We start from the raw sequence: 13751 nt of genomic DNA, 5'->3' as shown, positions 1-13751 counted from the left end.
ATAGACTTTTTTTGGAATTGTAAATAGATTAAATAAATAAATAAGGCTTTAAAAATAATTGCCTAGGAAAACCACATCAGCAACATGTAAGAATAATATTTATTTTACACAGGACAGTGAAAGACTTTTTAAATTTCCTTGCTCAGGACAAAATTTTGTCTCATATTCTTTAAATGCTGCCAATAGGTGGGAACCTGCTTCCCATGATTTTGTTTTCCCCTTTGAACGGTAGCGATGGCGCACTTGCATGATGTGTTTGGTGCCTTGCATGAGGAAGACATGCAAAGGCAAAGGTCCAGTCTGCATGCTGCTTAATGAATGTTTTTCCTTTTCTCTCCCTCCTTGTCATGTGCTTTCAGAAGACAACAATGTGGAAGGTGGGTGCTTTCAACTTTATTTTCCAACTCTCATTTGCCTTTTATTTCTTAGTACTAATAGAGTACATCTCGAATTTAGACGGTAAGTTGAACTTCTGAGCATTTGTTGATTTCTGGATTGTGTATCACTTTCCATATAGAACGCACACTCTCAACCCCATCAGCCTCTAAGTATATGAAACTCCTTCAGCCTTAACTCCAACTTTTGATGGATTCCAGCATCCCATATAAACCTTAGAATACTTATTGCAGTGTTCTGTATGGGAAAAAAATGATACAATCCTGCTTCTTTTATTTTAAGTGAGAAAGTATTTCTTTGCAGTTTCAGAATACAGTGCATGATCTTTTCTCCATTTTTTTTTCTTGATCAGAATGATTTATTTTCTTTTGGAAATGTTTAGCATTACATCACCTCAAGCTCATTAGTTTAATTTCAAATGATTTGACTTATATAAAGAACACAGAATAAAGCATTGACCATAAGAGGCATAAATTTAGATTAAAAAATAAGCCACTGGCCATTGGAAATGAAACTATACAGCAATCCAGCATGATTACTGGTAAGTATATTTGTCATATTCTGTGTCTGTTAAATAAAACTATAATACTTTTTAAAGTTTTTCCAAAATTATCTCTGTCAAGGCACTTTGAGAAGGTTACACATTTTTTCCTATAGAATCCAACAAACTCAAACATATTTCAACATTCGTATCTTTAAAGAACTTAAAAGTATATGTCAGTGTGCTACCAAACAAATCTATCTCTAGATAGACTGAAGAATTGTGAGAGGGAAGCTGATGTTCTATCAGCTTATATAATCACAGCATTAACAATTCTTGCATAAACATTTAACTTATGTCTGTATTTCAGAGGTGTTTAACATATTTTATTTTGCTGCAATATTTTGAAATAGAACCATTCTGTAAAAATAATGAACATTTCTACAAAATGACAGATGTCAGAAAAAGACTTCCCATCTGAGGTTACAGATAGCTATTAAAGTTACTAAGATTTGTTGTCTCAAAGAAGAATTCACAGTAATACAAAGTTGGTCAGTAGCAGGCTGAATATTAGTTGCTTAGTTGCCAAACATTTCTATTCCATTATTCAAGTAAAACAGATTAAGATTTCAAAAGTAATCACCAGTGACTGCTTTTCCAAGTGTTGGCTCTGTGTATGGCTTCTGTTTTTCTATACTATAATTTTAATAGCATGTGAATATGTACTTGATAAAGATGCTATTACCCTGCGGGTCTGATATCTTTTAAAATCAGTATCATTTTATTATGCATGTTAATTGAGATCGAATTTTTTTGTAAGTACCTTTTCAACTTCTTTTGCATTTCCTTAACCATTCTGTAAAATGTTCCATGTTTTTGTTCTTTCTCCTTAAATCCAGTTGTATTCCAGGAACTTTAAAATCAACCTAAAACCTGAATGCCTCTTTCCTCACACATGTATCCCATGAAAAATATTGACAAGATTTTCAGAGTATAGGGCCATAAACTATTGTAATAAATTTATTCAATCATAATGTAACATTCCTGTTTATAACTTGACTTTGGCAATATAGTGGAACTCCCTTAGAGATAAGAAAGTTTAGCATGTGGAATGTGAATGCTTTTGAGATTTATTAACTTCCATCCTTACTGAGGTGGTATTCAAAACTACCATTCGAGTGTCTTATATATTTTCTAAAATTAGATCTTACAGAGACCATGCCCTGATTTAGTCTACAAAAAATTACAAACCATTTTAAGGAAATATTTANGTAAGGAAATATTTGTAGTAGTTTTAAAAGTGAAATTAGATGAAAAATTATATAACCTACACAGAATCACCAACAGATCATAAACTTTTTAATCTGCCTGTGTGTGTGTGTGTTTTTTTTTTTTTTGGTTACAATCACTTTGAAAATACAAAAAGAGGCTATATTACAGAAACATTAAACTTCTATTTTCAGTAGTCATCATATTTTGATTATATGTTGATTTGTAATTGTCTCTGCCCCACAGGGATGTTTAAATACTCCTAAAATTTTAAGGAAATAATGCAGATTATTTCAGTATTGATATAAGTGGTGTATAATATCATGTGGCTCAATAAAATCTCAAATATATTTGAAATAACGCTAGGAAATGAAATATAAACTCTATTGAAATTGCTGTGTATATTACTATATTGCTCTAACATTTTCCTATATTCTTGAAACAGACATGGATTGAGGAGTAACTTTGTTTCTAAATATGGAATTAATGCCTCTCAGTAAAAAGTGTCTTCTTGGATAGTGAGAGAGTTTTTTAAAAGAACATTAGCAGTGTTCTTTAGAAAAGGAGTGATTTCAAACTGAAGTAAATTGTCAAGCAACAGATAATAAGTAATTTAAATAAAGGGAATTCAGTATTATTTTAGAAAACTTCCTTGATGAAATTATGATTTATATAAAAATATAAAACATCATTAAATATATATATTCACATTAACTCATAGTTCAGTATTTAGGTAATATTTAAGTAAAAGACTAAATAGTTTGTTCTCCATGCAAAATTACTTGAGCCTATTTAAAGCTGATCTATCGTTTCCTAAAAACATCATTCTGTAGTAAATTCCAACTTTACAGCTGCATGTTTAATAGTCTTTTTTTGTCTTTGAACAAACTTAGTCAGTTGCTACATGTGTCAGACAAGGAGACATTTCTGCATTATCATTTCAGTGTGACTAAGGATTTTTTTTAATTCAGTTATAAACTTCATTTTTTGATGAGGGGAAAAAGATCAGACCCAGCCCATGTTTCAGATATTCCTTTGGGTTTTTAAAAATATAATTTCATCACCAAAGAATAAGAAGCCCTGTGGTGGCAGTGTTCCAAACAGTCTCATCAAAGGGCACAAAGGGCAGATGCAATTTTTAAGGGATTGGTTGGATTTTAAGTCATGCTTTTATGCTCTTGATTGTTCCAACTGATACATCGAAGAAATATACAGGGCAGCATATGCCAGTGTTTAAATTGCAGTACTGTAACTCTTTGCCCCAAAGCATTCCAACCAGTGGTTGAAAGAATGCTTTTGATTTGCCTCTGTGATACAGACATGTCTCATAGGAAACAAGATGTCTGTCACTGAACATTTTTGTCACCGTGACAACCCTGCCTTCCCACGCTCCCTTGTTTATTGCTGACTGTGCTCTTGTTTCCCTTCAAGGTCTGGCGCACCTGATGATGGGCGACCAAGGTATGGGCTCTGTTCCTTTTCCACTCTGCTTTCAGTGTTTTCTTGTTCTGTAGCTGCTTTAAACCATCACTGCCAGGGATGGGCAAATGCTTGCAAATTATCTGGCTGCAAATTAAATACATAACTTCTGTTCACATTTTTTCATGTTTTTTCCCCTTTATTTGTTCGTTTGATTTTGGTTTCCTCCTTTGACTTTTATTTTCCTTCATTCTTTGCACTATAATATCTGCAAATAAATGAGACATAAGAATTTGTGATTGAAAGTTTCCATACATTTATAAGCATATGCAGTTAAGGGTAGCTATAGTAAAGAAAAACTGAGAACCATCAGAAGTTAATATCTGATATTCAGTTTAACCCACTGTACCAAAAAGAGTCCATTTTTCACCCATGCATGGCAGTTTGGGAACATGTAGACATCTTTGGCTTCTGGCTTCTAGAATGCTGAGTATACTGTTTCACAAAATCAGTACTTTTTCTACGTATAATATAGTCATTGTGTATCTTCTTTTTTTGTGTAATCTTTTAAAGTGAGCATGGGTGTTTCAATTTTTTTGCATGTTGCCTTAAAAAAAAAGGCAGATTTCTCAACATGTGCTGATTATAACTCCACGTGCTTTCAAACCCTTATTCATACTTTTTTGTCTTGTTTAAATTTCAAAGAGTAGCACATTTACATATATTCATAATTCTTATTGTTGTTTCTCTTTTTATTCTCTTTGTATGGAAACCCTTTCTTCATGGAACCATTTCATCAAATCCATAGGTAAAAGTAAAGGTATTACATTATTTTATTTCTTCTTAATATCAGCTGTATGAATTACAGTACATATACATTTTTGAAAATGTATTTAGACCTTTTTGCATTAGTAATGGGCACTGGGAGGTAGGTATGAGTGTTAATGAATATTTTATTAATTTAAGGTAAGAAAAATCCATCAAAATGTTTCACTCTTTTTTTTCTTGCTCTTTAGAGTGATTTTTTTCACGTCAGCTGCTTATATAATTAGTATATTTAGAAATTAGCTACAGGTTTCTGTATCATTTTTTGCAGTATCATTTAATGGTAGTTAAATGATGAGCGTAGTCACCATAAATATATCATCTTCAAACATTTAACTCGGGAGCACACCTGCCCCAGCCATTTTGCATTGGGATGTAAGCCTAAGCATGTGCAGCATTGAAATGGTACTGCAGGGCGCTCATCACCTTGTTGCCTGCTCGATGTCACAAATACACATTAATTCCACAATAACCCGAAAAGGCAGTACCATGAAAAAGACAAAGAAACAAGACAAGCCTGTTCTTTCTTTTGCACACACTAACTTTGTTTTAAGAACGTTATCAACCAGGTATACATTACTGCATCACTTGGTAAGTCAGGCATGTGTACTCCTTGACAGCATTGCTGCCAGATTAGCATGCTTAATTTGCCGTTCGGAGCCATCCACATTGTGTTCAGTGTTTTCATTAACAAGGAGTAGATGATACGTAGCTGTGGTAAATATGTATCGTAGCCTTTAAATTAACCATTTTTATCTATGTATTACTGAATGTGCCCTTGGTCTCTAGTTTTTTTTGTTTGTTTGTTTGTTTGTTTTGTTTTTCATGGGTTGTTTTTTATTTTAAATGCAGGAATGTATCTTATCCTTAAATTCTCTGAATTTTCTTGTGCTCTGAATCGTAATCTGAATTGGGACAGTTCTTCACCTTTACATTTGATCACCTAGCAGGGCATCTTTTCTGCTTGAAAAAGCACCTGAATTTGGGCCAGGCAATAAGTAAGAAATGATATCAGTTTTAAATGTGTAAAATTGAGCTTTAGAAACAAATGTTGCTTGGGTATTTTGAGCCAATAAAAAGAGAACATATGCTATTGCATTTTGTGTTTTGGTCAACAATTTCCAATAATATAATTTAATCTTATTTTAAGCCTTCCAGCAACTACACAAATGACAAAATTTATCAATTGTTTTAGAGATTTCTTGTACCATTTGGGATGCTTTCTAAACTATTTAGGTCAAATTCCTATCTACTTCCCTTTCTTACTGGGCATTTCCTACCAAGTTCCTTCTTAGAGGACTCAAGACGGCATAGAAGGAACTGTATTTATATTTTATTTTACTGGCTGTGTGGAGTATATGCATATGTGTTTGTGTATGTATGAATGCATGTATATACACAAACTTTCTAAATATACATACATACACATATACATTATGTTGTAAAAAAGTAATTCAAAAATAATCTTTTAATTCTATAGCCATTTAACTCTTCCTATGGAATAATTCATGTCTATACTCAGGTGATATTTGTTTTGATGTAATTAATGTTAAGTGTCACTTAACTTCATTCAGTTTTATTATGTCAGTCTTAAATGTTTTCTGTTGGCATGTGTGTCAAACATATTTTACTTCACTATTTTTCATTGAATTGTATTCCTCAATCAGCACAAAACTACAGAGTGCAGGAATTTGGTTTTTCCTTTACATTTTTCTTCTGTTAATGGGACCAGGATGCCTTTTGTCGTTAAATGGGGAAAGAAGATTTTAAGATAGATTTGAGTATTTTGCAAATCAGAGTGGTAACCTTTACATGTTGGTTAATTAGATGTATAGAAATGAGAAACATGATTTGTAAGTCTTCTTTAATTGTAAATCAGTTCAACAAATTTGCATTCTAGAGCAAAAACACAATCTTGATTGTGACATGGTGTGCACATTCAAAGAGTTTCAGTATAATAGGGAAATGAAAAACTGTGGACAAGTTAGTATAAATGACAGAATGGAAGTGCTGAGAACGGTAAAAAAAAATGTGATTAGCATTCAGAAAAGATAAAGATAACATGAATCAGGGGTTCCCTTAGGTAGCTCTCCTTGCCTTGTGCCACATGTCGAAGGAATCAAAAAATACCTAGAAACTTTCCATTATAGTTTCCAATATCAAGTTAAATCCTAGTTGTGCATAAAATAGGTGTTAAACCTGTCCAGTCTGAAATAACTGATTTGCATTGTAAATTAATGCATCCCAAACTTTTCCGTCACAGTATAATCCTGGAGCATTTTTCTTGACATCGCTGCCCTCTTTAGCAGTAGTCAATTCAGGGACTCTGAAATGAACATCTGTGCATTAATGTCTTTTTTTCTTTTCTTTTCTTTTCTTTTCTTTTCTTTTCTTTTTCTTTTCTTTCCTTTTCTTTTCTCTTTCTTTTCTTTCTTTTCTTTCTTTTCGTCCAGAGGCAAAATTGGATTCAAGAACATTATTACTATCATTTTGATTTTTTCTATATGGATTTTTAATTATTTTCTAAATTTTTAAATGCCCAGTGATAGATGAATGCTCTTTCTTAAAAAGCAAAAACCAAAAACAAAAGTAACTCATCTAAAGAGAATGTTATTCCTGTTAATCTTCTTCAAACCCCTCAGTATTCTCCCTAGAGGTAAGCACTGATATCACTTTGTGATGTATCCTTACATAGCTGGTATGGATCCTTTCATACTCCCTAATTAATTTTTCAGGGTTTGGAAACTGCAGAATCCCTTATGATGTGTGTATGACAAGAACAGCTAAGCCATATTAAAGGAGATGTGTTAAAGATCATTGCTATGTGTTGACAGAATCATAATGAGTGAAATGGAAGCTTTCTCACTCTTCCCATAGGCCATCTTGCCTCATATTTTCAATTGGTCATTCTACTTAAAACTTTAGAGTATTTGTTTTCGTGTTTTCTGAACAAGGCATGTCACCTTTAACTGGATGCAGTTAGGAATAAACTTGGTTTCAATGACACATAGCTTTCTTTGGGATAGCCAAAGAGAGGTGTTTTCCAGAGCCAACCTTGTTTCTGCTAGTTGTGGCTAGATGGATCCAAGTGGGTTTTGTGAAAATTGTGTTTGCTTTCTCTTTTAGGCTGGAAATTTGTCATTAGTATTCTTAGGACCATTGACAATGCTAACTTTATTCTCCTTTCTATTTAGAATGTAGGTTTGTTTATTTGCCTGGGAATTGAGTTGTTATTTTGTTTTTGTTTTTGTTTTTTCCATGATTGTTTGGTCGCTTCATTTCAGTAATTACTTATTTATGCGTACTTTATTCTAATGGTTGTCTGAGAGAAATGAATGACCATTTAAATCAGAAAATGCCAAGAAAGTTACACTGCAAATCCAGCCATTGTGGCTGGTTAATAGCTCAGGAGCTATTAATAATTAATATTAATAATTAATGTATGTTGGTGTTTTGAATGGAGACTTGTATTTTCCTTTATAGCAATCATTTTAATTGTAATTATGTATTTATATGAGTGGTTATATATTTAACGTTAACTTTTCCTAGTAGAATGTAAGCTCCATGAGGGCAGGAAGCTTGACTTTCTTTTTAAACATTGTATTTCCAGAATATTTTTCGTACTGTATCTTGAATTTACCATTTTTCATGACTTAAGGATGCATGTGTGTGAGGTGTGTGGGGGGTGCACATGGGAAAGGGTAGAGGTAGAGGAAGACACGGAGGGTTTGGGGTGGACAAAGTAGAGGGTGGAAGAGGGAGAGGAAATTTATGCAAATAACTAAACAGAATTGTAGCAACAAATTACATGGGATCTTCTCTTCTCTGTCTCTCAACTTCCTTCTGATTCCTATCATTCATATCCTTTTTCCAGAGCTGCAGTATTTCTTTCTGGTAAGGTATCGTTCCGAAGATATCACTTTGTTATACCTTAGCATATGCACCGCAGTGGGTCTGTAAGGAACTGAAGTCAATGTATCTTTGTATTTCAGGGTTTTCAAGAATTTTAAAGTGATTTGTTGTCACAGTGTCAAATGATCAAATTTTATTTTGTAGCTTTCATTGTTTATACGATGCAGAAATTTTCCTGAAAGTTAGATCTGATGTTAGGCTATCTTATGTGGTATCCATGAGGTTTTTGTTTGTTGTTTGCTTGTGTTGTTGTTTCAAATCTCACTGTATTAACTGTAATGTACCAAAAAACCTGTTTAGATTGGGTTTTGATTGCAGGGTTCCAAAAGAGCCAAAATTTATAAGTCTTATCTTGTGATATGAGCATATTTGCTGTTTCTGCATTCATAAAATCTACAGCATTTTTGCAAAGTGAATGTCCGTTTGACCATTTCAAATGAAACAGTAAGTATTTGATTATCCAGGTTTCTCATATTTCTACAAGGCAAGGTATTACAAATACAACTGTCAGGCATAAAATTACTGTAAAAGGGCTTAAACTTTATTGTATTAGTGAAAATGAAGATCTTAAAATAGAATAATTTATAAAAAAATAAAATAGATTTTTCTAAAAACAAATCGTATCAATATCTAGATATAATTGATTCCACTACAATATTAGCAGTGTCAAAGATAATGTGTTTTAAAATTTTATCTGTAATGTCACATAACAGCTAGCATTTTATTATATTTACTCTTAAAATATATTTGATATTATTAATATTTAGGGGAAGAAAAAGGCATTTAGTATTTTTTATACATTTTCCTTTGTTTCTATGATTTTTGTTACCAACTTTTAATTCTTGAATTGCTAATTTGTGTATGAAGTATCCAACTTCAGATCACCAACATTATGATGCATATTTGTTTTATAACTTTTAAATACATTTTACGGTGGTTTCTGATGTGGATCCAATTTGATTTTGAAAATATCGTATTTCTCTTCTTCTATATGGCTTTAATCATATTTCCTTACTTAACTGTATAATATTAAGTATTCCTCATTATTCAGAAGCATTTGTGAATGTTGACAGAATTTTACTGTATTGAAATGCCTACATTTGGTGCATATGCAAACTAAGCAGTAATTTATTTTGAATTATCTGTTATTACTTTTACTGTTGGAGTACCAGGGGATGCTCCTCGTTCACAGTTATAGAACATGGAAAGACTAGAATTTTACTTTGTAAGATCAGACATTAAATAGTTTCATCATCTTTATAAATATCTTCATCAATATGACATACATAGAAGATTACATGACTAGAATTTGGAATTTTTTGGTATTTCTTTAGCCTACATGCTTATCGCCTTTGGGTATAATCAAGAAAAATTGCTTTTAAAGTAAATGTTTATGTATTACCTCTTGCTGTAATTCAGTCATTTCTGTCATTATAGTTGTTACTAATAAGTCCCAGCTCCTTTGTATCTCTGCACTCGTAACTCTGGGATGAGATATTTCACGTGTCTTCATTGAATTCTATAAACAGTGGTGACATTGAATAACTAATAAACTAAGCAAGGATTTCATTAGACTTGTAGTAGTAGATTAATTTATCCTTGGAGAAGAGCACAGAAAGGACTCTCCACAGTCTAATATTTTTAAGAATGAGGTAGTATAAATATAAATTTAGATGCTTTACTGAAACAGATAAAAAATGGCAAAAAAATTTAATTATGGCGTACTAGACTTTAAAAGGATGATTCTTGTGGTGCCTGGCTGGCTCAGTCAGTGGAGCATCTGATCCTTGATCTTAGATTTGTGAGTTCAAGCCCCACATTGGGCATGGGGTCTGCTAACTAAATAAATAAAATAAAAGGATGATTCCTTTTATCTTATCTGTCCATTTCAAAATATTTTTTTTATTAATCTAGATTTTGTTTAAAAACCAATATCAACACATTTAGATTGGTAGGAGGGAGTATTTTTAAAATTTATGTTGGCCAGTGGCTTTAAAGAAAATTGTAATTTCCCAGAGTGCTTACCTCATATACTAAAGAAATCTGGATCTTGAAATAGAATCATAGAATTTTAGGGGCGCCCAGCTGGCTCAGTTGGTGGGGTGTTTGACTCGATCCCAGAGTTAGTGAGTTCAAGCCCCTTGGTGGGTATGGAGATTACTTAAAAATTAAATATTTTATTTTCTAAAGACTTATTTATTTATTTTAGGGGGGAGGGACAAAGGGAGAGGGAGAGAGAATTTTAACCAGATTTGACAGGGGCTCAATTTCATGATCCTGAAATCACAACCTGAGCCAAAACCAAGAGTTGGATGCTCAACTGACAGTGCCACCCAGGGAGCCCCCTAAAAAGAAAATCTTGGGGCACCTAGGTGGCTCGGTTGGTTGAGTGTCTGCCTTTGGCTCAGGTCATGATCTCGGAATCCTGGGATCCAGCCCCACGTTGGGCTCCCTGCTTGTGGGAAGCCTGCTTCTCCCTCTCCTCTCCTCTTGTACTCTCTCTCTCTCAAAAAAATAAATAAAATCTTTAAAAAAAAATAAATAAAAATAAAATCTTAAAGAGAATGAGGGGTGCCTGGGTGGCTCAGATTGGTTAAGCGTCTGTCTTTGGCTCAGTTCATGATCTCTGGGTTGTGGGATCGAGCCCCTCGTGGGCTCCCTGCTCAGCGGGGAATCTGCTTCTCCCTCTCCCTCTGCCTCTCCCCCCACTTGTACTGTCACTCTCTCTCTCAAATGAATAAATAAAATCTTTAAAAAAGTCATAGAATTTGAAACAGGGAAGAATGTCACAGATCATCTAAAAAATGATACTGTTGATTATAAGGCATGATAGGAGATATTACTTATTATGATAGATAAAACATTGTGGAGATTTTGAACTAAAATAACTGATAGAGAATAAACAACCTTAAGGAAACTTTAAAGACTTTCCTCTAATTACACATTGATAATCATGAAGCAGTTTCATATTTTTATTCTTACAAAATAAATTTAGAGGTAATGTGAAGGAAATTAATCAGAGTATTATATAGGATGCTATTGATTCTCATTTCAGGGTTTCCTTTTTAGTGGTGTAAAATTTTATTTTATAATAAGAGAGCAGTATAGTGTGATGGGCAAGAGTCCATGAAGTCATGAGACCTGGGTTCAGATCCTGTATTTGTCCTTGGGCAAGTAATATAGCCTTACATATATCAATCTTATGATCTATAATATGGGCTAATAAAAATACCCCACCTTCAAGGATATGTTTCATGACAAATTGCATAAGTACTTAGAAGATGGTTTTTATCCATGGTGACAATGAAATAAAAGAAGATACTCTGTACGTTTAGATTAAATGAATTTCAAAACTAACGATCTGTAATCTGCCACAGGTTTAAAAAGCAGAATTAATTTCTTAATATCTTCTATCATATAAATACCTATAATTTATGATTCTGTGATTGTTTTAAGTTATAACTAATTGGACCTCATTATCCTGATGGCCCATACTACATAGTATTGGCACAATAAAGCATTAAAGGTTGATTCTACTTAATCAAAATTATTTAGATATTTCTCTAACCCTTTACGCTTTCATCTTTCTCTTTCATACAATGATGAAGTTGAAATGGACTTGTCTCCCCTTTGAACAGACCTAGGAGTTCATCGGCAAAGTGTTGCTTTTTAGGTGCAAATTTGCAAGCTGAAGGAAGCAGGGAGGTAAATATTTTCTCAGGGACTTAAAGTAACCATCCAGAGAAAAGTTCTTGTGAATTAATGATTTGGCTCAGTAAGAACTCCACAGAGTGATACATGAGTTGAGCTTATAGGAAACCACTTAGTCACCTGAAAACCAGATTTTCAAGGAAAAGCTAATTAGGGATTTCTCTTCCTACCTAGTATCATTGCTAGAAAATAACATATAATTACCTTGAAATACTTAAGTAATTGGGTAGCACCCTCACATCCTTCAAGATTTTGTTCAAATGGCACTTTCTCAAGAGATTTACTCTGATTATCCTATTCAATACTACAATTTGCCCTTCTCCTTAACTATCATACCCCAATCTAGTTTTTCTTCCACGATGATTATTATCTTCTAACATACTGTAATATTTTTTCATTTACTTTGTTCACTGTTTATTGCCTGTCTTTCTCCCTCCAGAATACAAGAGGGTAGAGACTTCTGCCCTGATGTATCTGAAGAGGTCCTAGAACAGTGACTGTCACAAGTAGGTACTGAGTAATCCTTGATTAATGACTGAACTAATTGGCTAAACAAGTGTGTAAAATTTCCTTTTAGATTTTACTACAGATATTATTTTTTCTCTCTTATAATACACTACTTTTAACATTTCTTTTTTCCTTTTTGCTTTGAGGTAAATCTTCCCATGAAGGACAAACTAAATCAATAAAAACAGATTTTTTTTTTTCTCCTTGACTTGAGAGTGTGGACTCAGCTTGACCCTTTTGATCTTCCTTGTTTCCTGCCCAATTTAGGTGATCTCAGAGAATTTGGAAAGGATTTGAAAACCACCCCAACGACCGCTGATGATCGGGCTCTTCCTTTTAAATCCCTCTAACAACCAGTCTTAAAGTAACATTTCTTTAAGAAACGGACAGTAATTCATCTTTGTATATCTTTGTGTGTATGTAGGTAACAGGAAGAAGGTCCTGCACATTTGGCTTCTAAACAGCATTATTCATTGTGACTGTCAGGAAGTGCTTTTTGGCTATTTGTGAGAGGGAAACTTCAAAGAATGCAGTAGATCTGTTGTACTTCATGTGTATGTAGCTGGACTTGTGCTTCTAACATTAAAAGAAATACATTCGTTCTTCTCAGGTCCTCAAATAGCTATTTATACCCTAAGGGTCTTTGACTTTTCCCCAGCCCAGAGATAGATGATCATATCTTCAAGTAGATGATAAATCAAGTAGTCCGGGTCCACAGCCAGCTGTCGTAACCTATGGAACTTGCACTGAAGAACTACTGTGATTTGAAATCTCCAAATCAAAAACCAACAACAAAACTGCAGTGCCCAAGGTCATACTTCCCTTAAAATTAGTGTCTCATTGCTTGTCCTTTTGCGAGAGAGAGAGAGATAGACAGAGAGGGACAGAAAGAGAAAGAGAGAGAGAGAGAGAGAGAAGGGTTTCATTCAGTTTCAGTCATGTATTACTAAAAGCACCAGTGAGATTTTTCGTATGTGGCACTCTTATACATGGTATAAAGCCATATCCTTTCAGAAAGGATGTTCTCAAGGTCTTTCACATTAAGAAATATAAGCACAGTGATATTAGTTACCATTTTTCAGGACATGTCTTTACACATTCAAATTATATCTACTTATACGGAATGTGTATTCTGCTAAGTGCAGTCTTCCCCTTTCTGCTTGGTTTGTTTGCCTATGAATTGCTGTGTGCCTATGACCACATGATAGCTCATTCAGAAAAGCATCCGTGG

The 13751-nt window shown here is 33.5% G+C and overlaps 1 protein-coding gene across 28 annotated transcripts in view; it reads left to right on the top strand.

Annotated features, from left to right (window-relative positions):
- NRXN1 (neurexin 1) overlaps nt 1-13751 on the top strand; it is a 1113431-nt gene that overhangs the window by 100724 nt on the left and 998956 nt on the right. For 15 of the 28 annotated variants that reach the window (XM_019801693.2, XM_019801687.2, XM_019801685.2 and 12 more), the window contains exons 3-5: nt 360-377; nt 3578-3607; nt 4374-4385. The exons of 5 other annotated variants lie outside the window; for them this stretch is intronic. In XM_019801693.2, the coding sequence (XP_019657252.2) occupies nt 360-377; nt 3578-3607; nt 4374-4385 (60 nt within the window). The remainder of the gene's footprint in view (nt 1-359; nt 378-3577; nt 3608-4373; nt 4386-13751) is intronic. 8 more of the 28 variants (XM_019801694.2, XM_034659117.1, XM_019801688.2 and 5 more) reach the window with 3 other exon arrangements.

This window comes from Ailuropoda melanoleuca, chromosome 4 (genome assembly GCF_002007445.2).
Source record: "Ailuropoda melanoleuca isolate Jingjing chromosome 4, ASM200744v2, whole genome shotgun sequence".
Taxonomy (NCBI): Eukaryota; Metazoa; Chordata; class Mammalia; order Carnivora; family Ursidae; genus Ailuropoda; species Ailuropoda melanoleuca.
The sequence above is the reverse complement of the archived record's forward strand: the minus strand, read 5'-3'. Positions and strand labels throughout refer to the sequence as shown.